The sequence below is a fragment of the Lepidothrix coronata genome, unplaced genomic scaffold, assembly GCF_001604755.1.
Source record: "Lepidothrix coronata isolate B3197 unplaced genomic scaffold, Lepidothrix_coronata-1.0 Scaffold69, whole genome shotgun sequence".
Lineage (NCBI taxonomy): Eukaryota > Metazoa > Chordata > Aves > Passeriformes > Pipridae > Lepidothrix > Lepidothrix coronata.
In genome coordinates, this window is record NW_016690249.1 from 3,986,070 (window position 1) to 4,011,258 (window position 25,189).

Sequence of the window (25,189 nt, forward strand, 5' to 3'; positions counted from 1 at the left end):
AATTCTTTGGCTTTGCAGAGACTTTGAGCAGGTAAAGGAAAGAGCTGAGGTCCCCGTGGGGGAAGTATAAACAGATGGATTTGTTTCCAGGTCCAAGTGTACTGCATAGGAGAGATGACTGAATAAACTAAATGAAGGGGGCAAAGAACTGTTGCTGAATTGCATTTAGAATTCAAGATCTCCATCTGTGGCAGTGGCATGTAGCCAACATCTTTTCAGGTTTTGTTTTTTTGAATTGAAAACAGCTGGGATATCACTGACATAGGAACTGCTTTACTGGCCTGACTCTGACCATAACAAGTTTTGCAGTTTCCAAGAGGATTCCAGCTATTTTTATAGCAAAAACTGAAACTAAAATGAGAGTTTGCTCCTACTGAAACTGTCAAAGCACATTCCAGGAATCTCAGCAATTTACCAAGTAATCACATAGTAAGCAGCTATAAAGTGGAATGGTTATTTACAATCTACAAAATGGTTTTATACAGTGTAAGCAGTTACAACACTTCTATCAAAGGTTTGATCAAAGAGAGAAAATGTTTCTTAAAATTGTTGAAGAAAACACATGCCTACTTTTCAAGCCAGCTCTTTTATCTAGTATTTTAGCTGCAGATTTAACACTCTATGAATAGGTTCAAAACTGACATAAGAAAACTTTTGTGGTGAACTCTATCCCAGCTGAAACCAGGACAGAAAGGGAAAGTAAAGTCCAGCATTTGATGCCATGAAAAAGTATTTAAGCAGGTTACCTGTGAAAATGGAATGTAGGTGAAAATTCCCCATATCTTCTCAGAAAGCCAGCATGCAGATAATTGCTCAGGTAATTACAACATATAGATTGCAGAACCTTTTGTAAAAAGTGATGAGTATATTAATTCCCTGTCCTGAAGCTGGGAAATTGAGATAGAGGGAGGCTATGTGGCAGACTTGCACCTGATCAAACAAGTGATGGCATGGGGATGCATAGCTGGATCTAACACCAGTGTACCATTCTGCCTCGGTGCACCATCAGGCTGACTGTGCTAGGCTATCTTCTAGTGTGTCTGCTAGGCTAGACACACTTCAAGGAAATGCCTTTTTTCATGTAATCATTTAAGCACCTGTTTCAACTCAGCCATGTTCTTATTTCTCCTAATGTGAATTAGGATTATAGTGCCATCTAGTTAATTTTATGCCTGATATTAAGTGCTTCCATGTGTGATGCCTTGAAATAGGAGCAATGTTTGGAAAATGTTCAAGCATTTTTCTGAACTGGTCCCAGCACTGGTTTTTTGTCTTTCAGAAAAAATATCTGGAAGACACATAGAAGAATTCAAAAGCAGTTTTGATCTGCATTATGAACTATCTTTAGTGTATTGCTGAAGACAAAATGCTGATTCGTCTCAGTTGCTAAAAGCAGCAGTTGGGCATAAAAGGAGGAATTACAGAAAGGTCATGGAATATTTGTTTCACTTACTTACAGATTAAACTTCTACAGGTTCGATTGCAGAGAATTATTACCATCATAAAATTACGAGAAGTGCAGCAGAGCTAGATCAAAGATGAATGGAATACTGTATGTTGTTTCTGACAGTGCATTGTTGTCACCGTTAAGAAGTAGTACCTTTAACAAAGACAAGTAGATCTTTAACTTTCCCTTTATATCCTCTAATTCCTGCCAACCAAGTACTTGAGAACTTTGTGAGCCAAGACTTATATCCAGACCACTATATTTAATAGGCTCCAACTGGCTCATCCTCCAAAAATTTATTAAATTCCCTTTTGAATCCATTTATACTTGTCCTCTACAGCACCTTCTGGCAAAGGGTTCCACATGTTAACTTATTGCACAGAAAACCAGGAATTTGCCAAGGTTTTGTTAGCAGAGCTCTAGAGTGTTAGAAAGGCTTTAGTTCCCGTCCCCTCTCCCCTCCCATCCCCATCAGCAGGTACTACTGAGGGCAGAGAGCAGATCCTCATGTCACTTGCACACCAGCACCATCAGGTTACTAACAAAGAGCTGCACTCTTTTTTTAATATATTGCAGTAAAATGGCTTCCTAAAACACACCATGGTGTAACTGAATTAAAAAAAAAAGCATCTGGGAGTAGCATTAATATTTCAAATATATTTTTCAGAAAAAGGTGAAGATAAGTGACCACATCCTTAAATGGTGTAAACAGGTGATATTTCAGTAATCTCAGCAGCAGTGTGCTGATGAGTGTGCTGACACTGTGGGTGACCTGGCCTCTCTGTGGCTTCTGGTCAGTCAGTTCCATCTCTTCCCCTGCAGAACTCCAGAAATCTCCACCCATCTTCCTCCCATGGGGACACAGAGACACCTCAATCACCAAAAGGCATTATAAACTGTGACAGAACACTGTGTTTCAAGGACAGCCCCTGGCATCAAGGAAAGTTAGTATTTCAGGTGCTTGAATGTCACCTTAAAAATGAAAAGATTTTCATCAAATGTTTTCCTGCAGTCTTTGTACATCATAGAAGTCCTCTGCATGATAAAAGCATTTACAATTTTTAAAAAAAATGGTTTGGGCAATAAGGAAGCCTCCAAGTCTAAAACATATACTTAGTAAATGCTTAACTGATCACCACTACTCTGGATGACATGGAGGACATTTTCATAAAAAAGGATTAACATCTGAGGTTACTGTATATTTGAATTTTTAGAACAGTGTTTTAGTGGGAAAGGGATTTTGGATACAGCAGCTGAGGGACCAAATTGTATTCCAGCGAGGAATGCACACTCAAGCTTGCAACAGACAAAACAAAGCATTATTTCTTCTTCCTTCAATTTTTTTTCTCTGCTCATCCCAATTGTGTTTCTTTTCTCAGTTGTCCCTTCTGAATTTGAATATAGACTGTCCCATATTTTTATTGCTTGTCATCCAAATATTTTAAGACATGTTAAATAGTCTGAAATAATTAACAAATATTAATTATCATCAGAATCTAAATATGATTCTAAAGGTTTCCTTGTTTCATTCTGGATCAAGTAGCTTAATACTATGAACTACATTGCAGTAACTCTTAATCATGACTGTGAGATTTTTGAGTCCATCTGATTTTAGGAGAACAAAATGTGTCACTGAAGCTTCAAGCTGATTTTTAGACATATAAATTTATCAAATGTCATTGAAATTTGTTGAAAATCTGGCTCAAAATATTTCAGAGAAAATGTAGCTGAGCATGCATATAATAGTGTAAACTCCAAGGTACATGTCATACACTAAATAAGCATGCAATCCAGCTTATTTCCAGTTAAATCTGGCATTTTTAGAATGTGCTGGCTTTCAAAAGGGCATAGCAGGGACTTGACAGGAAAGAGCTCAAAGATGCCAAATTGCAAGAAGCATCTCCAAGTCTGAAAATACTTACATTAACCCATGGATGCTCAAGAACTTGCAAGGCTGAAAACCGCAGATCTACATCTACTTGAAGCATCATTGTGATAAGTTCCTGAGAAATGGAACACTGGGTCAAATTTAGAGAACACTTTTAAAGAACATATCAACACTCACTAAAGAGCTCTTTAACTGATTTTGTAAGAGTACTCAAAGGGAGAGTGAACTACCAACTGCAGAAATATATTATTTAAAAAATAGAACAACTATGAACTGCTGAACATCCAGATGAACTTTTAAATCAATATCTATCCGTACCTTGAAAAGCTAGAAGACATTTCTGAGTTACAGTTCTGAAGCCACTGTTTAACAGAAAAGCACTTAATACATAATGTGCAAAACAGATGGTTGCATGAAATTAGGTTAGATTCCCATTAGGAAAAAGACAATTTCTCTGTAAGAAAAAAAGCCAGCAAATCCAGAATTTTACTTTAAGCTCTTGTAAAAATGTCATACGCCGCGGTCCAAACGGGGAGGGGAATGGGGCCGCGACACAGCACGGGTCCGAGACACAAAGGTGAGGTGCAGGTAGAATGATTTATTGAAGTGTGCTCAGGGTTCTTTTATCAGCTCAGCTGGGGAAAGGGCCAGAACATGGGATGGAGCAGGAGACAGACAGGCAGGGGGACAAACCAGGATTCGGCCATGGGAAAAAGGGGGGAGGAGCGCAGGAGGGACCAGGGGAGGAAAGGGCGAATGGGGGCTGTCTCCTGCTGCAGCTTCTCCAGCCAATCGGTAGAGAAGACAGAGGAGCAGGGAGGTGAGCAGGCCCGGGCATGCCCGGAAGACACAAATTCAGGGGAAACACACAATGTGTAAAGTCCATTCAATCGTTGTACATATTTTTCCATTTCTGGAATCGTTCCCATTCCGATTCCTGATCCTCGACAGTCATAGAAAATATTAAAAACACCCCAACGTTTAAAAACATTTTTTCATCCTCTGAATTTCTCTGCAATTACCTAGTTTTCAACTAGCATGTAAATAAACATATATATAATTCCACCACTGAGTGGAGTGCATGGCAAAAATAGGATGGCAACACGGCAGCAAATAAAGGTGTATCAACAAAGACCAAAGCTATCAATTCTTAGTGACAAAGATAAGTTAAATGGATAGGCTAATGCTTCAAAACAGAAATTTTAGACTGCACTATTTGGAAGAAGGAGCTTCACAGGAAAACACCACTGGCAAAGGACTTGCAGAGTTCCTAATTATGATGCTATGAAATGAAGCCTGCTACAACACAGTGATGTGGTTTAGAGGACTTCCAACTCTATGACTGTATCTCATTCATTAACCTCACTAGTTAACAGGCTGAAATGTTAGTCCTGATCACCCTCCACATATCTGTAAAAGCAGGACGTATCTGCTTTAGAACACCAAAGGCTACAGTCCAAGAACTGTGACCCAAACAAGTCTGTATTTCATACCACAATACAACAATAAGGCAATGGGGAGGCCTAGTTCTTTGACAGAAAGAAACAACCCATATAACATCTAAGGGAAACCAGCCTCCCCATAATATTATTACATAATATTCAAAACCTCCAGGTTGGTACTTGGTCCTTCCCATAAGTCCATACAAAGCACAGTCCCAGGGAGCTTTCAAGCTAAGAAGTGTAGGTCAAGTGAAGTTATTTAAATTTTTCTCAATCAGTAAGGGCTACTCATGTTTCTATTGTGTGCAACATCACATAGCGATATGATGTCCTTTCAGAACAGGGTCCATTTCAGAACCACCTGGAGTCTAACAGACAGTAACCATACAACAACATACTCGGTGACCCAGAGGACTTTATAGGTATAGCAGGAGATGAATGAGACGTCAAATACAGCACTATGAAAGAACAACAGGCATTAGATACTCTCACTGGAAATAATAATGGAGAAGAAAGTATCAGCAACTATAAAACTCACCTTTGCAGAGTCAGAAACATTATCCCAATATGGAGATGGAAAATCCACCTGTCCCATCAAAATCTGATCAAAAAGTACTTCTTGGTCATCTCCACTTCTGTAAGGTAAAAACAAAAGAAAACCAACAACGAAAACCAAAGAAAAATTATTTCCAGAAATGGTTCCAATAGACTTTTTGAAATTGCTTTTAACTGTTGATCCATTAGTATGCTTATGGAAGCTGTTGATTCCCCCCAAGCATGCAGCCAAGGGTGTGAATGGTGAGATCATAAAACACAATGCGTTTGGTGCACTCTTTCTGAAGTAACCGGCTAGTCTTTAGGATTACCCATAACTTTGCAATTGCTTTGAGGGAAATAAAAGACCTGACATGTCCTTATTAAGTGGCTTACTTTTTAAATACCTTTTACCAGCCACAAAATATGTTGTGTTTGGCCCATGAAAGAAGATGCTTATTTCATTGTGTATTTAAAACATCAGGCAAAGGCACACAGAACCTGTAATGGAGGCTCTTGTTTCATAATACAATGAAGTTTAAACTAAAATAAACAAACACGAGACAGAGATCTTACAGTAAAATCAGAGACATTTATGGGGTTTGTGTAAAACACTGTGCAGAGCACAGGAAAAAAAACAAACCCTACGAGCAGAGAACTTTTACCAGTGGCAATCTCTGTGCTTAATGCAAAAGCAGCATAGGGACTAGTTTGCATAACAAGGATGGTTGAACAGATCAGTCCATACCCACGGAATGGAGGAAAACCACAGAGCAGGATGTAAGTAATCACACCCGCTGCCCAGATGTCCACCTTCAAGCCATATCTAGAAGTGTGAGAGACATGGTTAGAGACATCGGACTCCTATGGACAACAGTGCAAGGAGAGGGGAAACATTCAGAATTATTAATAATTTCTTATACATTCTCATCTGAATTTTACCTACCTATCAATCCTAATTCTGCTTTCAAATATTTTTTACATTTACATCTTAAAATTATAATTAGATCAGAATGTGTGAGTGCACAGAAGAAATTTGGCTGTATTCTTGAGTTAGACAGTAATGCCTATCATCATGAAGTCTGCAAAAGTGACACAGCCTGCTCAAGTCAGCAGGCAGTTACTCTGTGGAACAAATCAGAAGAGGACAGTGTGTGATAATGAAATAAAATTAAGTGAATGGTAGTTAGCAGTTTCTGAGAACAGTTTAAGAATTACTTCTTGTATCTGTAAATGGCTAGTTAGTAACTCAGTGTTAAGATGAGAAGTTTGAGGTCAACAACTGGCAGAGATTGACCAATACAACTCCACAGCTGGCCTTGTTCTGAGCTGGTTTGGATAAGACAGCCTCCAGAGGTCTCTTCCAGTTAAATTGTTCTGCAACATAGCCAAGCAAAGGCAGCACAAAAATCTTAATTGCAAGAACTCCTATCTGGTACAATGTCGAGAATATGCTCCACTGTATACACATCAATGAATCATTACTAAAAGTGATTTACCCAGTTTCAGCGATGATTTCTGGAGCTACATATGTTGGGGTCCCACAAACAGTATATAAAGGTCCATCCACTATTGTTGCTAGGCCAAAGTCCCCTAACTTAAGGGACTTGCTTCCATCTTGGTGTTCATAAACCTAAGTCAGGAGGAAAATTCAAAAGTTTACCACAATACCATCAAGGTAACTACTATATCATTTACTAACTGCCTGAAATGTTCCTTCATATTTACAATAAATTTTCTCCTCCTTACATTCAACATATTCCTCTGTAAGCTTTGAAAATTCACAGACAATTTGGACAAATTCCCTTGAACACAGACAGGGTGTTCAGGACAGACTTATCTCACCAGTTGGCCAACAAAGGACATACCACTTGCTAGACACTAAAACCCAGAAGCAAATGCATGGCATTCCAACAGTGGCTTTCTGAGGTTAACTCCTCACTGACAGCCAATTCACAGCGTAGGGTTTTGAGTTTAAAAACTCTTGCAGAGAGCTTAAAGGTTTGCAGAGGAACTTCAACTACTTAGATAATACAAAAGTGACTGCACTGTTCCAGATTCTTCTCTGTGTGTCGAAATCACAAGACACAAACCTGGCTGGACTATTTCACCTAGACATACTGTCCTCTCCTTGGATGACTGTTAAACACCAACCAGTGTCTTACTGGCATGTTACCATCATGATCAGTGGGACATAGGCAGTTAGGGCTGCTAATGGATATACATGACAATCCTGTCTTAAAACATGGTCTTTACAGCAGGAGCATGATCTTTCATGGGTTTTTATGGGTACAAAGGGAGATTAAGATACAGTCACAAGAAAAAACACTAAAAACATCAGTAAAAAATACACAATTTTAAAGGCTGGTTCAGAGCAAAAGAACAGCCCTAAATTTGTAATCACTGAAAACTTACAAAAAAAAATATTTAAAATAAAAAATACAAAAATGTATCTAACTTAAACACGAGGCTGTGAGTCTTTCTAAAATTCAGCTGCTGGTTTGAGTTCTTCCTTCCCATTTTGATATGTTTTCTACAAAGGCACCTTAAAAAAATAGAAATGGTCTACAGAAGGCCTTCTTTTAGTATATATTCATCACTTCATTATTTTGCAACCCAAATCAAAGCTCCATGTAGTCTGGTTCCCAACAGTGATATCCTGACAACAATTTGCAGCAAAACTGTGCATAAATAGAAGACACTATACTTCTCGATCAAAACCAAAATCATTCTTAATACATATCTTGACCAGCTACTCCTAAATCACGTTTATCTACAACTGTTTTAAGAAGAAAAAAATAGATTTTTTTTCTTATAAATATCCAATAAGTTCTACAAGGGACCCTTGAACAGTTCGTTTGGTACAAAACCAATTCTTGAAGTCTCTCGATACTGTTCACTATGGATCTGCTATAGCTCATAACTAGTTATATTATACAGCCCCCATCCCCCAGTTTCTCCTTAGTCATGTCTAGAGAGAAAACCCCTCTCTGTCCTGAATCTCTGCTTACCAGGTGATACAGTCACAAGCAGACACTCAGAATACACGAAGTTCTTCTCTTTTCATTATGTTATTTTTAAGAATTCAACCGGACCTTTAAGAGGACCAGTAATTTAAAACGGATTCATATTTCTCTTCTACTAAGCCAGAAAAAAAGATATGCTTATAGAAAAGCACCGGGAAAAAAAAAAGGCAATTATGGTTTTATTAAAAACACAGATTGTTAAATACATCTGGTTCCTGAAACTAAAGAAAGTGCTCTTCTGAAATGGCAGTAATAAATCTAATTTCAACAACAGTTTTAATTAAAGTCTAGAGACTAGGGCTTTAAATATTCGCTTGCAGAAAATGTAAAGTGTGCACTTAGACATCAGAGCTGGATTCAGTCTAATTAGCATTTCGTATTCTATTTCATGCAGTTACCTTTTATAAAACTTTTTCTGCATTGTGCTAACCTAGTGAACATTAGTAAGTTCCTTCCTTCAACAGACCATACCTTGTGTGACTCATCTACACTAGAAACTAATTACAGAAGAGGTTGGTTTGGCAACATTTACCAATGCAGAAGGTTTGATACTGTGTATTTTCTAGTATTTTACTTCATCTGTTTCTATGAATTACTTTCATTGGAAAACTATTTAAGTTGACTTGTAAAACTGAAGAAAGTAACTTTTCCTCACCCCGTTGCAACTCCATATAAAAAGAAGCCCAGTGTGAAGCTGTGGTATGTTACTTGCCAGTCAAGGAATGGGAAAGATCATGTAACGCTCATGTTATTCAGAATAAATGCTATACATGTTCCACTGCATTTAAATACTGAAGGGCAATTAAAGAAATGGGGATTAGTGCAAATTGCCCACTATGAAGTGCTTTCACTGTTTTAACTAAGCAATAAAACTGTGTAATTGTACAACACTAATTGAATGCAGCCACACATAATTGTGTGCCACCATATGTATCCTATTAGTATAAAGACTGTCAGTATTTTCTAAGCTGCTCTTGTGATCAGTGCAGATGGCAACAGTCAGAGAAGTTGTTCTCTAGGGTTTATTATATGGCTATAAAGACATCCCATGACTTGACAAAATAAACATACTAAATAGCAGCAATTATGAAAAATGTTCCAATTAAAACATGGAAGACACTCCCTAGAGAACAAAGAAACCCAAAAACCCTAAAACATCACAGGTATTCAGCATATCCTAAACTCTTGGACAGTTGACTGTTAAGTAGCCTTTTCACACCTTGAGGATAATATATAAGGATAATAATTATCCTTGAGGATAATATTTAAGCATTTACTAAAATAATGGGTTTTGCACATAGGACAGGTTCACACACACAGAGATTTACTAGCAGGATATATAGCCCATTGCACACATCAGTTCTAAGCATGGAAGTTACTTTTGGAGAAAAGGAAAAACCAAGAAGAGAAAGGAGAAGGTGAAGGGGAAGGCTCTCCCTGGGGCTGATAATAGATGAAATAAAGAGGCTCTGGATGAACATCCTCTTTGGGGTGCCCTCTCCAGAACACCATGGTCTCCTTCACTCCCCATGTTTTTCCTCAAGTAACTTGCTCATTCTCCCTGTTGTTTTTTTCTGCTAGTGGGTCTGATAGCCTTGGAACCTATATTGACCGGGGTAGATGCTGTTTCCAACCCCATCTAGTTGCTCCGTGTTGGGCAGGCCTGTTATAGGTTCCCCTGAACTTAAAGTTACAACCTATGGGCAGGAAAAGGCAGTGTAGAAAGGGCTGATTCTCACACTAGTATCCAGGAGAACCTCCTATAACAACACTACCAGCCGTCTGCATGTGCAAAACTGTGACAGTAACAGAGGGAAAGACACAGCACAAGAACAATGAGGGAAAAATACTGCCCTGATCACTTAGGTGAAGGGTTAAAGAGCTGCAAGGAAAAGGGCAGGCTACAAAAGGCAAGTAGAAAGTATTTAAAAAAAGAAAGACTAAGACCCATGTGACATTTTTCAAGTGTTTTATAAATGCCATTAAAATAACTAATTGCAATCTTGTGACACAAGGAACCACACATTCCGTTTGACAGCTAAGACAGAAGTAGAAAGGTTCAGAGACACTAAGAACAGTGTCAGAGCTGGGGTCAGAGCTCAGGTAAGCTCAGGTGCTTACCAAAGTGCTCTTCTAAAGCAGTGTTCTTTTCTTTCAAGGACCTGATAAACCTTAGAGAATTAATATAATTTGTGAATCAAATGCTGGCTTTTGAGAATTAGGATGCTGTAGGAGGTTAAATGCCACACCCTCACTGCTCAGTATCAATATAAATATAAATATCAATATCAATATCAATATCAATATCAATATCAATATCAATATCAATATCAATATCAATATCAATATCAATATCAATATCAATATCATCAATATCAATATCAATATCAATGCAGAACACTGGAAAAGTCATTCAAAAACAATTCAGCTACAACGTGAACAGTGTTATCACACCTGGTAGTGGGTAATTAGCAGAAAAGCTGGGCAGGCAAATCCCCCTCCCTGCTGTCCCCATCTCAGCTCACCTTTCTCTCTTGCCTCAAAAGCTTAAGTCTGACAACAATAGACTTTAGGCATTTATAGACAAGTCAAGACAGCAGCAGGCAAGCCTCGCCCTAGGCCAAGACCCTCCTGCACACTACAGGCACAGCATTAAGGAATCCTGGCATGTCATTGCTACAACATCTGCATGTAGCCACCTATCAACACCAGCACCAGGACAGTGAAAGGAGCAAAAGGGCCAAGAAAGGTGTATCAGTCATTATTGTCTAGTGAAACTTCTACTCAGTATATTTTCATCAGTTTACAGAAAACAAGGGCAGGTTACTTCCTCACCCAGAACAGCAAAACCACTGTCCACTAGAAGAACTTAAACTGTAAAAATCCCACTCCCTGGAAGATTAGTAAGATCTACTTGACTCGACATTCTCATAAAACCTCTTCAGTGTCAAACAGGACTAAATGTCATGGCAGAGAGCAAACAACTGAAAGAACTGATCTTCTATGATTCTATGAACATTGCTTTATGGTTGCAGAATATATGGAGAATTGGGACATCTCAATTTTGAGTTACAGATGGAACATGTCAGCAAACTTGAGAAAACTCAAAACAGTGAAATAATCAGAAGAAGTTAATTTATCAGAAGAAATAAACCTATGTGAAGGATACAATAGCTGCATTCAAGAGTGCAAAATTCTTAGAAGAAAGACTAATTGTCATGGTATGTTTTCCATTGCCTTCAGTGGATAAGGTTCATGCAGATTCAGTCAGAAAAAGGAAGATTTAGGCTGTCTATTTGGGAAAGTGGCTTAATAAAAAGTGTTATAGCATTATTTGGGAGATGCAGTAGTGGAAGAAAGGACACTGAAGTCTCTTCCTGTCTCTGCTCTGATGTATGACACGATTAGGGCACAGCATTTACGTGCACCATACTTGTAAAACTAAAGTGTTGCCAATTACTTAGGCAGCAGCAAAAGTACAGAATAGTCTGCTGAGGACAGAACACTTTTATATTTATGAAAAACTTGAAATTATCTTGAAGTTTACTCAAAGGTCACTTCTAGTGATTCCAGGAATAACTTTGCTGCTGTGTCCCACATAACAGTCTAGACATACCACCTTATATTACTGTTAATTATAGCTGTTATTCTTAGAAGAGCTTTACAATGCAAAGGTTAAAATTAAAAAAACCAGTTACTTAAAACATTGAAATAAACTGAGTGGATGTGTGGAAGGAGGAAGAAGTTCTCTCACACACTCCCAAGTTATCAACAATACTGAAAGCTGAATCTTTACTTACCAGTAGATTCTCCGGCTTGATATCCCTGTGGACAATGTTCAGGCTGTGAAGATATTTGATGGCACTGGCGAGATTGTAAAGCATTCCACTGGCATCCCGCTCTGTGTATTTGTTGGTGGAAGTAATAGCATCAAAAAGATCTCCTCCCTGGAGCAAAATTACCACAAGATATGAGCAATACTGCTTATGAAATAACGAAAATATTTAGGGAAAATCAAGGAACATAATTTATAGAGGAGGAGAAGAAGAAAGAGGAGGAGGAGGAAGAGGAGGAGGAAAAGAGAGAAGCAGCACAGTTTTCCTTGCAGCTATAAACTAGGGGTATTGTGATTACATCCTCCATTATGTCAGCTGAGCAGATCAGTAAGTCAGAACCTTTCGTTATGGCTGAGTTGGTCAGCCAAGAGGCTGGAGTCTCTATTGCAAACTGTTCCCACCTGCTGCTGCTTTTGTAACATGTCCAGCACTTGCCAACCTGTGTGTTCAGAGCCTCTGTTACAAATTTCTGGCAAGACTACATACTTGCTTGTCATGATGCCATGTACCAACTCTTTCCACTCTTTATTATAATCACAAACAGACTGATATCAAATTTTTGCCCAGTGCCTGACTGAACCCCAGAAAGATGAAGGAACTCTGAGTAAAACTGAAATTAGCTACCTGTCCTCACTGCTATCGTCTTTTTTCATCTCAGAAATCTTTGAAATCATGAATTTTAGAAACCAGCACTTTCTCTACACAAAACGTGAAGTTTTTGGTAGTGTAATGCCTCTTGTAGCTAATTCTGAAGAACTTTACAGCATGTATGTCAGGCACTGGAAGACACAGAGGGGTAGCTTGTGCAATTACCAGCTCATCACGCTGCCTAATTCAGCTAGAAGGTACTGCCAGTGAAAGAAAAAACAAGAAAAAAATAGAGAGAAAAAAGGAAAGAAGAAAAGAAAAGAAAAAAAGTTAAGCAGAAATCCTCAAAGTTGAAATTATCTTCACCGGGATCTGAGGCAACCATAACATTTGGACTGTATTTCCAGAGATGAGCCAGCAAGTGGGAAGAAGAGTATGTGAGACAAAACTGTAAGTTTAAAAATGGGATTAAGAAGGAAGCTTGACAGAGTGGAGGAAAACCCAATCATCTTTTGAGAGAGACTACTCAAAGGTATTGAGCCTCTAGCCAAAATCAAAGCAGAACCATAAAGAAAACACAGTCCAACAACAATAACAGCAACAACAACAACAAAGAGGAAAAGGATAATTCTGCAAAAACAATGCAAAAAAATCCCTACTGCAGTCAAAATGTCAAGAAAAAAACCCACAGGAGACTGTATTTTGAAGAACATGTAGGTTTTTCTGAAGGCAGCAGAGGAGTCCCAGCTTTTCCAACTCTCACGATTTTATCAACAGCCTCAAGATTATTTGAGGATTGGTTTTTTTAAGGCTCAGCTCCAGAGTAAACACTTTTTCCACAAAGAGAAAGGATGAGGGGGAAAAAAAAAAAGAATTTTTCCAGGAATCACGGCAACAGAGAAAAGGGTAGGAAAAGAGAACCACCAAAGACTCAAATCTGATAAAACAGACTTTACTTGTTATAAAAAAACCCAACAAACTATTAAAATTTTTGCATCGTTGAGGTGCAGCTGAAGTATGCCAGGACAGGTTTATTCCCATTGTAGATGCAAAACCCCAGCTCTTTGGAAACTTCTTACAGCCAACCATTGTCAAATCTGGACCACATCAAACCTCTTACTCTGGCTGGTGACTGTTCAAGACACATCAAGATACAGTGTCAAGGAAAAGGAAGAACAAAAGGCCGTACTAAACCAGATAGAGGATTAGAGAGAGAGAGAGAGAGTGAGCAAATATTTGGCAAAAGTACAATACCATGTACTTCATGGCATTATCTGATCCCTAAGTATTAGACATCAGCATGTGGGAAAGTATGTGAGATAAATAATCTATCTTCCCTAAGCTCCTTCCTGTGAAACCCCTGTACCAGCTGCTTTTTAACATGAGGTAGTGGATTAGACAGATCTTTGGTCTTATCTAATATGTTCCAGATGCTCAGGAGAAGTGTCAGTAACTTCAGCAAAACATCTGCCTCAAAAGAAAGAATATAGTCCAAGCTGAGATATAAGAGGCAAGAAGGAAAGAAGCTGAACCTTAAAAAGAGAAGGAAAGATTTTGGCTTGAAGTTAGAAGAAAAGAAGCAAATGTTCATGCACAGAAGAAACATAAACTCAGAAAAAGACAGAGGCACCAGAGCAATTTAACAGATGGTCAAGCCAATCTGAAGCAGAATAATTTTCTCCATTTAAGCAGTCTACTGTACTCGGTAAAGTTTCTTACCAGGTAGCCTGATAAGAACAGAGAGCATGTATTTAGTCTGTTGGATTCTCTGTGTGGTTAAAAGAGAGATGATATCCTGGAAAGAGTTAACAGAGCTGACAGCTATATCAGGCAGAATTGTTTTCAGACTTTCTTCTCCCCAAAGAGCACTTCAACCTGCAAGGTTCTGCTAAGCCGATTCACACAGCAGGTCACTATCATTTATTCAGGCACAAGGGGTGAGTTCAGGATGACATTTCAGTCTTAAATCCCCTGTTCAGGAGTGAAACGGAACCAGGAACATCTGAATGCAGTTTTTGTCATCTGTGCACATGAGGAAGTGTACTTGGAAATACAGTAACCAATTATTTATTTATTACCTTGCTATGTAAATGATATGATCTCTCTTTTTCTTCTGCAAAAGTGAAATCATATCCTGGAGTAGTAAAGGAAACTCTGCAATAAATCTTGCTTCTTAAATTGGCCAAACCCCTGTTAGGTTTGAATAACAATTTTGTTTCTCTGTGTAAAAAGGCAACTTGCCAGAAACCAGGTCTTTGCTTCCTTTTACAAGCACCACTTGCAATGTGTTTATATTTGTATTTATGAAGTGCTTTTTCTTACACTTTACAAAGCCATGAATGGCCTATCTGCCATGAGGTGAGGGCAGGATTTTCAGCAGCCACTTATGTCAAACATGTTACTGCCAATTAATGCAGGGTGGTATTAACTGAAACCGGGCTCTGCAGCATCAAGCCTTTTCTGCTTGCCTTTCTTTCCTGTCTGTGAGTTTGATTTAAAGTCAGGTCTTCAAAAGTCAGTCAATAACAGATGGTTAATCAATTCTAACAGTGCACACTATGAAATGGTAACAATCAGCAATTGGTGAATTAACAATTAATGTCCTTCCAGAAATACCTTCCCTGGTGCCCATAGAGTCTTTTTTTTCCCAATTAAATATTGAGGAATAGGTTCTTGCTTCAAAGAAACAAAGTTGACTTTCAAGAAGCAGGACATTTCTTCTAAATTTCTTCTATTATTCCACATAAAAATAAAGAATATGAAAACAGTGCTCTCTAGGATACCAGAAGTACAGAGATGTCTATAAAGCCCTTCCATAGCACAGCTAAAAGCATAAATATCTTAGCATGTGCAGCAATCTTGAAGAGTAAAGAAGAAACAGCACAAGAAAACAGATTTTTCCAGAAAGTGAATATAATGCATGGTTTTCTTTATATACATCTTTTTAACTAGTTATTTTCTAAGAGTTGTCAGTCCCCTCCTCTCTCATTTAGCTGAGTAGGACTTCGACTAAAAAGCCATTGGATACTACAGTTTGCACATTTTTCAACCATGAATAGCACAGCAGGATGCACCCATAAAACCAGCTATGTGCTTACTATCTTGGCAGGTTAGACAAGGCACAGCTTTTACTTCTTAGCACACCTCCTGGGGCCAAGATGAAGGATTTGTCAATGCAGGCTGAAGCTGTGGCTACATTAGATTACAATACTATGTAAAAGGATTGAGGTACCTTTGAACAAGCTCTCATGGACACTGGGAAAAAACTACAGTAGCATGGATCTCACAGTGAGCTCACTTATCACGGAATAGAGCAGTAATTATGATTAAAATAGTGTTAGATGGCTAATAGTATCTGACCTCAGGCTGCACTATTTCACATTGCATGCCTAAGCGTGAGAGAGGGCTGTGATTGTGAAGGGAGTGGGAAAATGATTGTGGGACTGGTTACACAGAGGGATTCATAGTGGGAAAAAGTGTCAGTAATTTTTTTTTTTCTTAGGATGTAACCTCTCCATTAGAGAAAAAACAGGTATGCTCCTTGCCATCAGCATCTCCCAGTGTGCTTTCTCAGAGCTTGGAGGTGGTGGACAATAGGGTTAGTGGGACCATAAGGTCCACAGCACCACTCAAGCAAAGTGGGGCGTCTGTCAGGCTCAGACCTAAGAGGACAATGTTGCCATCTCCTCAGCTTTGGGGCATGGCCTGAGCCCCTCATAAATAACAAGACTGTCTCAGACTGCCACAAGGACAGGGAAAATCTATGGCCATCCACCCATGAGCCATACTTGTCAGTCTCCCAGCTCTGGACTGGGAACATGGCTTGTGTCACTGGTGCTGCCACAAAGCATAGGAGACAATGGAACAAAACAAAAAAACTTGTCATTCAACTTGCTCTCATATTCCAGACCAGAAATTGAGAAGTTCTTTAAGAAACACTTGTACCTGGGATTATCCTATGTAAAATCCCAATGAGGTGACTACATTAAGAGCATCCCCTTATCTCCATCTACAATCAGAGCAAAGGAGATTATAGTCTTGCTCGCCAAAAATCGCTTTGTCTCATGACCCCTGATGGTGCCTGTTTCCAGCCATGGATACAGAAGATGCCCACTGAAGAGGACCACACTCTGAGTGGAGTGATCTGGGTGACAGGGTTCAGAGTGCCCAATTTGCTCATGTGTTGAGCATGCACACACAACAGACCTGCACACAAATGCTGCTGCTGCACAACTTTATTCTCGTATTTGTTCTTAAACACTTAAAATTGTGGATTTCCCAGTTGTAGGCTGCCCCTGGAGAATGTGCTGACCAGGATACAGAAATGGAGATGGCTGCTGAAAAGATGTCCTTCCCACAAAACAGTTGAGGAAGAAAGGAGAATCACAAATCCCACTAGTGAATGGGAAAAACAGGTGTATCCTGTTAAAGTACACATGGAGGACAAGACATCCTCAGTAGTTTTCTGTTCTAATTTGCAGAGCTTGTGCAAATGTATTTTTACCACCTTTTGTGCACAGGGACATACTTGTGTATTAGTACCAGAAATGAAAGCTAAACTCATACTTGTTGCACTGCACTGTTGACATTATGGGGGCAAAAGATGACATGGTCTGAGCTTCATAATTGAGTTTGAATATATAATTCTACCAGAGAGTGAAATAAATGCATGAGATCTGGAAGTTACTATGAAGAAATAAATGGGGTCCAAAATATAAAATACTGCATTCCAAAATTTACTTTTCAGAATACAACTATGCTTTACATAGCAGGCTTTTCTCTTTCACTTCTGCCTTACTTGAGTTTAAATTTAGATTGCTATCAAGGAGGCAAGACTGACACTGTGTTAATATAAATCAGCAGAGAAAAAAGACGTAATATTGTTTATATTTAACATAAATTATAAAAACTAATTTAATTTTTTTATCAAAGAATTTTTTATTTTTAATGCTGGTATTTATGGCTCTTTGGACTGGGTGTATTTTCAATTCATTTCAAGGTAGACTATTACTTTTTAAAGAGACTTCTTCTGAGCAAGCAAATAAAACTGGTGATCCCCAAAGTACTGTCCACAGCGCACTTCCAAATGTGGCTTACAGCAAGTTAGACAAATATTTTAAATATTCAAAAACTAAAAAAAAAAAATCTGACAGTGGGTTATACATCTTTCAGTAGTATGTTAGACTACCTCCAGAGACCCTTTCCACTCTGAATTATTCTATGACCCCATGTTTTTTAGTAAGCCTTGGTACCAATGGAATTTCTCAATATGATTAAAACAATTCATAAGCAACTTGTCTCCAAAACACTCACCTTTACAAGTTCCATGACAAGGTACAACTCAGTTGGCATGTCCATCTCCTCAATTAGAAGTACAATATTGGGATGCTTGACTCGTCTTAAAATAGATACCTCATTCTGGATCATGTGTTCCTGCCACACAAAAAAATCTGTAATGACTACCAGTTGGTGGGAAAAAAGTTGATAGTGGAAAAAGCAGAGAGAATGGGCCCTGTGTGAATTCTTCAGGGTTTTTGAAAAACCTAACATGTTGCCTCCAGCAATACAGAAGGAACATGTCTAGAAACAATATCAGTGTGGTAACTGAAAGAAGAGAGAGTGGAACATAGAAAAAGAAATGGAGGAAATTAGATGTTTCTGATGCAGAGAAAAATTAAATATGGGAGCTTTTAAAATTTTCTCTGATCCAGAATCTTTTGATATAACAATATGATAGCATCTTCTCAGAGAACTTTTTGTTACAGATTTCAAAAGCTAACAGTCACTTGGTATAAAACTGACATTACTTTGATTAACCCACTCTTCAGACACAGTGACTGGTGTTGTTATAATTATTCATATTATTATTCTGTTTTCTATAACGTGGAATTAGGAAAATTAGAGGACATAATTATAGGGTAAAGAGCAAAGAATCACACACAACCAACCAGTTGAAGAATCAACACATGCATCTGGAAAGTCATACAACAGCCTTTTATACTAATTTCAAGAGTCTCCAGAGGGCAGGCAAAAGCTTCAATCAAAAAGATTCTAATAGTTGTCAGGAAGGAGACAAATACCAACAGTTTCCCAAACTGATCTCTCACAAAACATTTCTTGGAAAAAAAAATCTTTTGGTCTCAAATGTTTTTTTGTACTCACTTTTCCTCTACATTTACTCTTTTTGATTATTTTCAGAGCATATTCTCTACCAGTTGATCTGAGGAAAGATAAAAGAAAAAAATTTTATGTTCAATCACATTGAATATTTTTCTCAGTCAAGTTTATACTTGTCATTTGAGTACAATAAGTCTAGTGAAGAATTCTATTCAAGTATTCACTTTTTTCAAGAAATAAAGCTTAGATTCGATTGGTATTGTGAACTTGAGCCAAAGTAGTTGAATATGTGTGCCTGAGGAAAAAAAATCAAACTTTTTTTTTTAAATAAAGAGATTGCAATGTTTTCAAAACAAAAATCACTTGCTTTTTTTTAAATTTTGTAATAGTATTCTGATTTTTATGTAAAAACACCATATATTGTCCACAGATCCAGATATTTTCAAAACAAAAAAGATTTTTTTTCTATTATACAAAAAATATAACCCATCAAAAATACTTACTTACTTTTTACTTAAAATGAAAAGAAGTCATTTGTTTGCACATCTGCACTCACAACTGCTACGATAAAAATGTCGGTCCTTGGATTAATGTTTTATGTATTCAGTTAAATATGCTGGGTTTTAGGATAGAATGTGAAAGATTGGGGAGACAGTAAAAAATTACAGAGAAATTAGTTCAGGATAAGAACACATTTCCTTTTAAGCATTGTGTTCTTTTGAAACCTTATATTTATCACTACCACATATATGTAGATATCTATTATATAGAATGCTAACGTAAAAAGAAATTAGCTTCTAGACAAGCTAACAGTATCAACTTCCATTTCTTAATCAAGTTACAAAACTGAAAGACGATTATAACAAAGAAAACAAGAAGCTCTGTTCACAAGCCCTACTTTCACTGTAAGATTAAATGGAGAATGGGTAATATAAGAAAAAGATCTTACTGAAACATTTTCATTTTTTAATAAGAACCTAAATAGCTTAAAAAAGTCTATTACATTGCCCTTAGGCTTATGTTTGATTAAAAATAACGAAAGATAACCTTTCAAGAATACAGGGTCATTTTTCCATTCTTCATTTCACAAAACATAGTTAAACCAATACATTAAATTGACACATAGTATGTTAAACAGAGAAATTAATGTGTCTAAAAGTGTGCTCAGTCTGTCAAATAGGACATGCAAAGTGAGTGACTGAAAGCACTGTATCTGGAAATCAACTGGGCATTTTCATTGCCATATTAAAACATGAAGAACTCCTCTGGCAATGATGTATCACTAGCTGTTAATTTAAGAAAAAATGGGTAGTTCAGTAAAAAGCAAAGAAAACCCCAAAATATTAATTCTGCTTTAGTTCTCAGGTCAGCAGAGAGCAAAGACGGTCTTTATTAGGACATCTGTTAAAAGGCTATCCAAAGAAATCATGCAGTATAAATAAGTTTATGACTTGGGAAAAAAAAGTACAACGTCTGTTCAAGATTTACGCAAAGAAAAATTAAAAACTTCTCATATCTGTACTTCCCCACAAAGGGGTTTAATGCTACAGCCCTCTGAAATGGGTCACACTCCATGCAGGGTGCCCTTTTCCAGTGCTGCTGTTCAGTGACTACAGTCAAAGCTCAGTGAGGGAACAGGAAGAGTTCTGGACATTATTTTTGGGGACTAGAAGGAGTGGATAGAACAAGAAATACTAGAAATTAAGATATTTGGGGTTCAAACTCAGAAAAAATATAGCCTCTTTCAATAGGAGTCTCTTTCAAGCTGCTTGGTTGCCCTAGGAATGCTTCCTTTCTGTCATGAGTAAGGAAATTGATGTTTTTTGTTGGCCATAGGAGACTCCATGTACTCCAAAATATTGGGAAACCTGAGCTTGTGAGGAAATGTCAGAATTTGGAAGTATCTGAAAGTTAAAAATGAACACATATAAAAACACCGCAGGACAAATTGTGCATACGATGGAGCATAAATGTAACAAGCAGATGACAACCTTGACTGCTCTGTGTTTTGGTAAAAAGAAATTAAAGCTAAGATAATGCAAATCCTCTTCCCTAAAAAGCTGCAGAACTGCAGGCTGTCAGCATCACTGCAACTTACACATCGCCAAAAAATATGCACAGCTATGCCAGAAACTCAACCATGAAACATGCATTTCACATCTCACCTATTGCTCACTCCAAACAATAAAAAGGTACCACAAAAAGTAGGCAACACGTTATGGCTGGACAGAAGTCTGGACCCACTGAACTACCGCAGGGCACAGAGTTAAATCTCTAGTCCATACGAGGGCTCGATACCTGGCTCTTTTAAACTTTTGCAAAGTTCACAGCGATTTCCGTTGCACTGTAGAAAAAAATCTTTGTTATTTTTGTGCATGCATTAAATGTATTTTTGTATGTGTGCCTGTGCGCTGACAGATGCTCTGAATGAGATTTAGAAGTCCTCGCATGAAAATTTTGAATATGGTTTTGGTTTCTATTTGAACTGTTCATTGGCAGAGGAAAATGCCTGTGAATGTATTGAAGTGCTGGAGTTGTTAACCAGTGCACACAGAATGATCTCAGAGCTATGGAGAAGAAGTATCCACATGACCAGTGAAGTTGTGTAACAAGACCCATTCCTACTTGCTTAACACCTCATGGTGCTATTCCTTTGAAGTCTTTGCACACAGGAATTGTACTTCAGAAGAAAGTGGAAAGGTCCTCTATCCCAAGTATCACCCCATCAATTCTTGCTCTGCAAATGATGGACATATCAGACTTTGAAGTGAGGTGGTTTTTGCTCAGAAAGACTGCAAAGAATGTTTTTGAAGGGGTTTCACACGTACTGGCTTTAATTTACTCTCTGAGTCTTTAATTCTCCTTCCACACTTGTGATGGCAAGGGTATACTGATTTAGAAGTGGAAACCAACAGAAATAATTCCACTTCAGTTTTCAAGCTTTGCCAAAGTAGTAGCTCTCTGATATAAATGGAATCTACGGAATGGTATAACTCAGAGACCACAAGACAATGTATCTGGGAATACTTGGGTAATCATGCTATTTGAGCACATACTCATTAGATATGCTATGCTACCAGATACTTCTGGGACCAGTGGGATAGACAAGAGGACAGGAAACAGTTTTCATTCAAGCTCTCAAGTATATTGTAATAATTATTATTTTTAGGTGTGTCAAGACCTATATTTAATTTTGTTCATGTATTTTCTCTCAGCTTGGGAAAAAATTGTAAAACGCACACTAGCAGATTTGTACTGTCTCTCAGCACGAATGGCATTTTTAGCTGAATGACAGTGTCAAAACCACAACCTTTCTTTATTTTCATTTGTAATTTTCATTTCTCTCAGTTACTATTCACTTTACCTTCAGCTGCCTTTTTCTCTTTTCTTAGTTATGTGTTTTCACCTATCCTTTTCATCAGTCGTGGTCCTCCATAGGGTTTTACAGTGCTTTCTTGTTTTCATATTTTTTGCTTTGCTTCCTTTAGGTTTCCATATTCTCCAGTTTTGTGTTGAGACCCTGGGGTTTGATCTGAACAGCTACTGCCCTCTGGATGGCCAGCTCCACCATGAACTCACTCTGGCAGAGCTCTAAAGGCCTCACCAGAGCTTTGGCCAAATCCCACAAGCACACTGTCAGCTGATACAAAATCCACTCTTCTTTTCCCCAGCAGCTGTCTTCATGGTCTCTGATTTGCTAGACACTTTCAGATGCAGAGCAGGACCTGTCTTTTTCCAAGGAGACTAGTTTAAAACCAGTCAAGCTAATTTATCATCATCTGCCAGGAGATCTAATCTGACTCTCTAGGGCTAATATAATATTCTTATAGGACAAAGAACAAAAGTTCTTTCTTTGAGCCCAAAGGTGAGGTTACGGTATTCTGTAAGAGTGTTCTCTCTAGGATATGATAAAAGGGGGTGGAAAACTTAAATGAAATTAAATGAAATTTCATTATCAAACCTTGACATGTCTATTGTTCTCTCTTTTGGACATCTCCACCTCTGGCAGCTTTTTGCTTTTCTGCACTGTTACTATCTAACATAAGCAATCTTACAAACATTTCACATACAGGTGAAATACCTTCTGTCTTTTATATCCCATATTCTCCCATTTTTAACAATACCACTAAAAGGCACCCACAGTTCTGCTTAGTTCTTGTTCCCTGTTTTTTACACTCTTAAGATTGGGTACAGCCAACTTAAACCCGAACAGATTTAGAAACAGACACCTGAACTAGTCAACCTGGACATTTTCAGCAACACTGATATTTAAGGAGACTTGTGACTTCTCTAGTCTGGAGTAGATGTCTAAAATCAGTGACTGTTCTCACCTCTTAACAGTAAAGGTCATTGAAGAAGTTAGATTCTGGTGTCTGCAGTGAAGCTCATAAAAGTTGGAAGGAGCATATATAATGGTACAAAGCAGGCAACCAGGAATTAGATGTCCATTTAATTAACAATAAACATGAAAGAGATTAATCCTCAGTGTCAGATGGCAGAATAGATGGATCCAAGGTCAGTTCTTTGTGCTGACCATCATCATTACATCACACACCAAAACTTCCTGACATCTTTACAGGATGCCCCTACATGTGAAATGTTCCACTGGTCTAATGTAAAAGGAGACTTGCAAGAACATACTGCAAGAAAAGTGCACCAAAAAAGATTTAACAAAAAGAACTGGTAAAATCATGTGGAGTGCAGCAAAAACCCCCAAAAGATATAAACCCCACAAAGAATTAAATTCATAGATTGCCCCTTGAACTCACTCTTTTTTCATATGAGAGGACACAAAGTTTTTCCATCTGGCATTGAGACGTTACCTTATTACATGTTTATATTCTACAAATAAAGACATGATCTAGAAAAAGCATGACATTAATGATTATTTTTTTGCAGTAATAAGCATATTATCCTCCTCACCTTTCTATACACTCCTTCACAACAGCAAAATTTCCATCTCCTATAGTCCTTCCAACTTTATATCGCTCTGCTATCGATGCTGGAACCTGGAAGCCTTCCTCCAACACTTCTGAAAGAATCATTAGTACATTTTTATTGTTAGTGAAGGAAACACAGATGTTGCACATAACATGTATTTCAAGTCCATGGTTCAGGAGCCTGGAAACCATTCAGTCAGTGTCTCACTTACTGTACAGTGAAACCATGCTGCTGACATTGTATATACTCAACAGGTTTCACGCAGATACAATAATGAAAAATAAGACTTCTGGGGGCTCAAACATACCACCATTCGAGTGTTACATAGTTTACCATTCCCATTGCAATATGCCCCCAAGACAAAACCAAAGTTGTATTTTTTTAATTATGAAAAGGCCGTTGTGATCTGCACAAGCGCAGACCAACCTCCAAAAAGGGCTGGAACTCCTTGACACAGCATGATTAAATATATGTACCAAAGAAGTCCAACACTCAAGCACTTATTTTATTACATCCTGTAAACTGAGACATCCATAAAACTCCTCATGTGCTAAGTGCTAGTTCTCCCCATCCCCCAATATTAAATATTTAGTTTTTAAACAAATGTTCTCAATAATACTACCTTGCATGCAACCTGGGTACCAGATGTTTAGGTAAAATTGCATTACACGGTGTCTAAGCATACAAAAAGTTTGTAGTTTAACGTGTTTTAGTGCTCATTCCTGTACCATTATTTTTAAAGGTATTTGAAATAGTGTTACAAATACCTAACATGCTTCTAAAAGCTGACTGTAAACTGCAGCTGATACAAACTACTATATAAATACTGTAATGTAAAAAAAATGTCTCTCAGAAATGTGATCTATGTTTACACTCTTTAAGATAGTGCTTTTAACTGTATCTTTCTCTGTCCTTTGTTGCAGCTTAGTATTAAAAGTGAATGTTATGACACAAGGAGGCCGGGTTTTGCCTGAATTCACAGATAGCATGAAGAGCAATTCTCAAACAGGAATACACACACATACATATATGTATATGTGCATAGTGCTCAAGCAGACACTATCCCTTAGCCAACTTGCTCAAAGCCTTAGTATGGGGTAAGACTCCATTTCTGAGTAAAGACCTAGGACCGTGTGTTCTTTAATACCATGATAGATGAGACAAAAATACTGAAATAAGCCAGCCAGCACTGTGTTGCTTGCAGAAATAACATCTCGAGCATTCTGCAACAAAAATACCTCTGAAGAGTGATGTCCAGATCAAATCTGATCCAGAGCGAACCTAAGTGGTTTGCTACAGCTGAGGAGCCTCCTCATGAAAAGTCATCCAGCCTGCAACGCTCCCACCTTCTCCGACAGGAAGAATGACTC

At 38.0% G+C, this 25,189-nt stretch overlaps 1 protein-coding gene across 4 annotated transcripts in view; it reads right to left on the reverse strand.

The window, feature by feature from the left end:
- Nucleotides 1–25,189, reverse strand: part of DCLK1 (doublecortin like kinase 1) — a 248,269-nt gene that overhangs the window by 28,798 nt on the left and 194,282 nt on the right. For all 4 annotated transcript variants that reach the window (XM_017818597.1, XM_017818599.1, XM_017818598.1 and 1 more), the window contains 8 exons: nt 23,802–23,910; nt 18,924–18,981; nt 18,075–18,194; nt 12,138–12,284; nt 6,811–6,944; nt 6,060–6,137; nt 5,316–5,412; nt 3,370–3,450 (listed from right to left, as the gene is read on the reverse strand). In XM_017818597.1, coding sequence (XP_017674086.1) covers nt 3,370–3,450; nt 5,316–5,412; nt 6,060–6,137; nt 6,811–6,944; nt 12,138–12,284; nt 18,075–18,194; nt 18,924–18,981; nt 23,802–23,910 — 824 coding nt within the window. The remainder of the gene's footprint in view (nt 1–3,369; nt 3,451–5,315; nt 5,413–6,059; nt 6,138–6,810; nt 6,945–12,137; nt 12,285–18,074; nt 18,195–18,923; nt 18,982–23,801; nt 23,911–25,189) is intronic.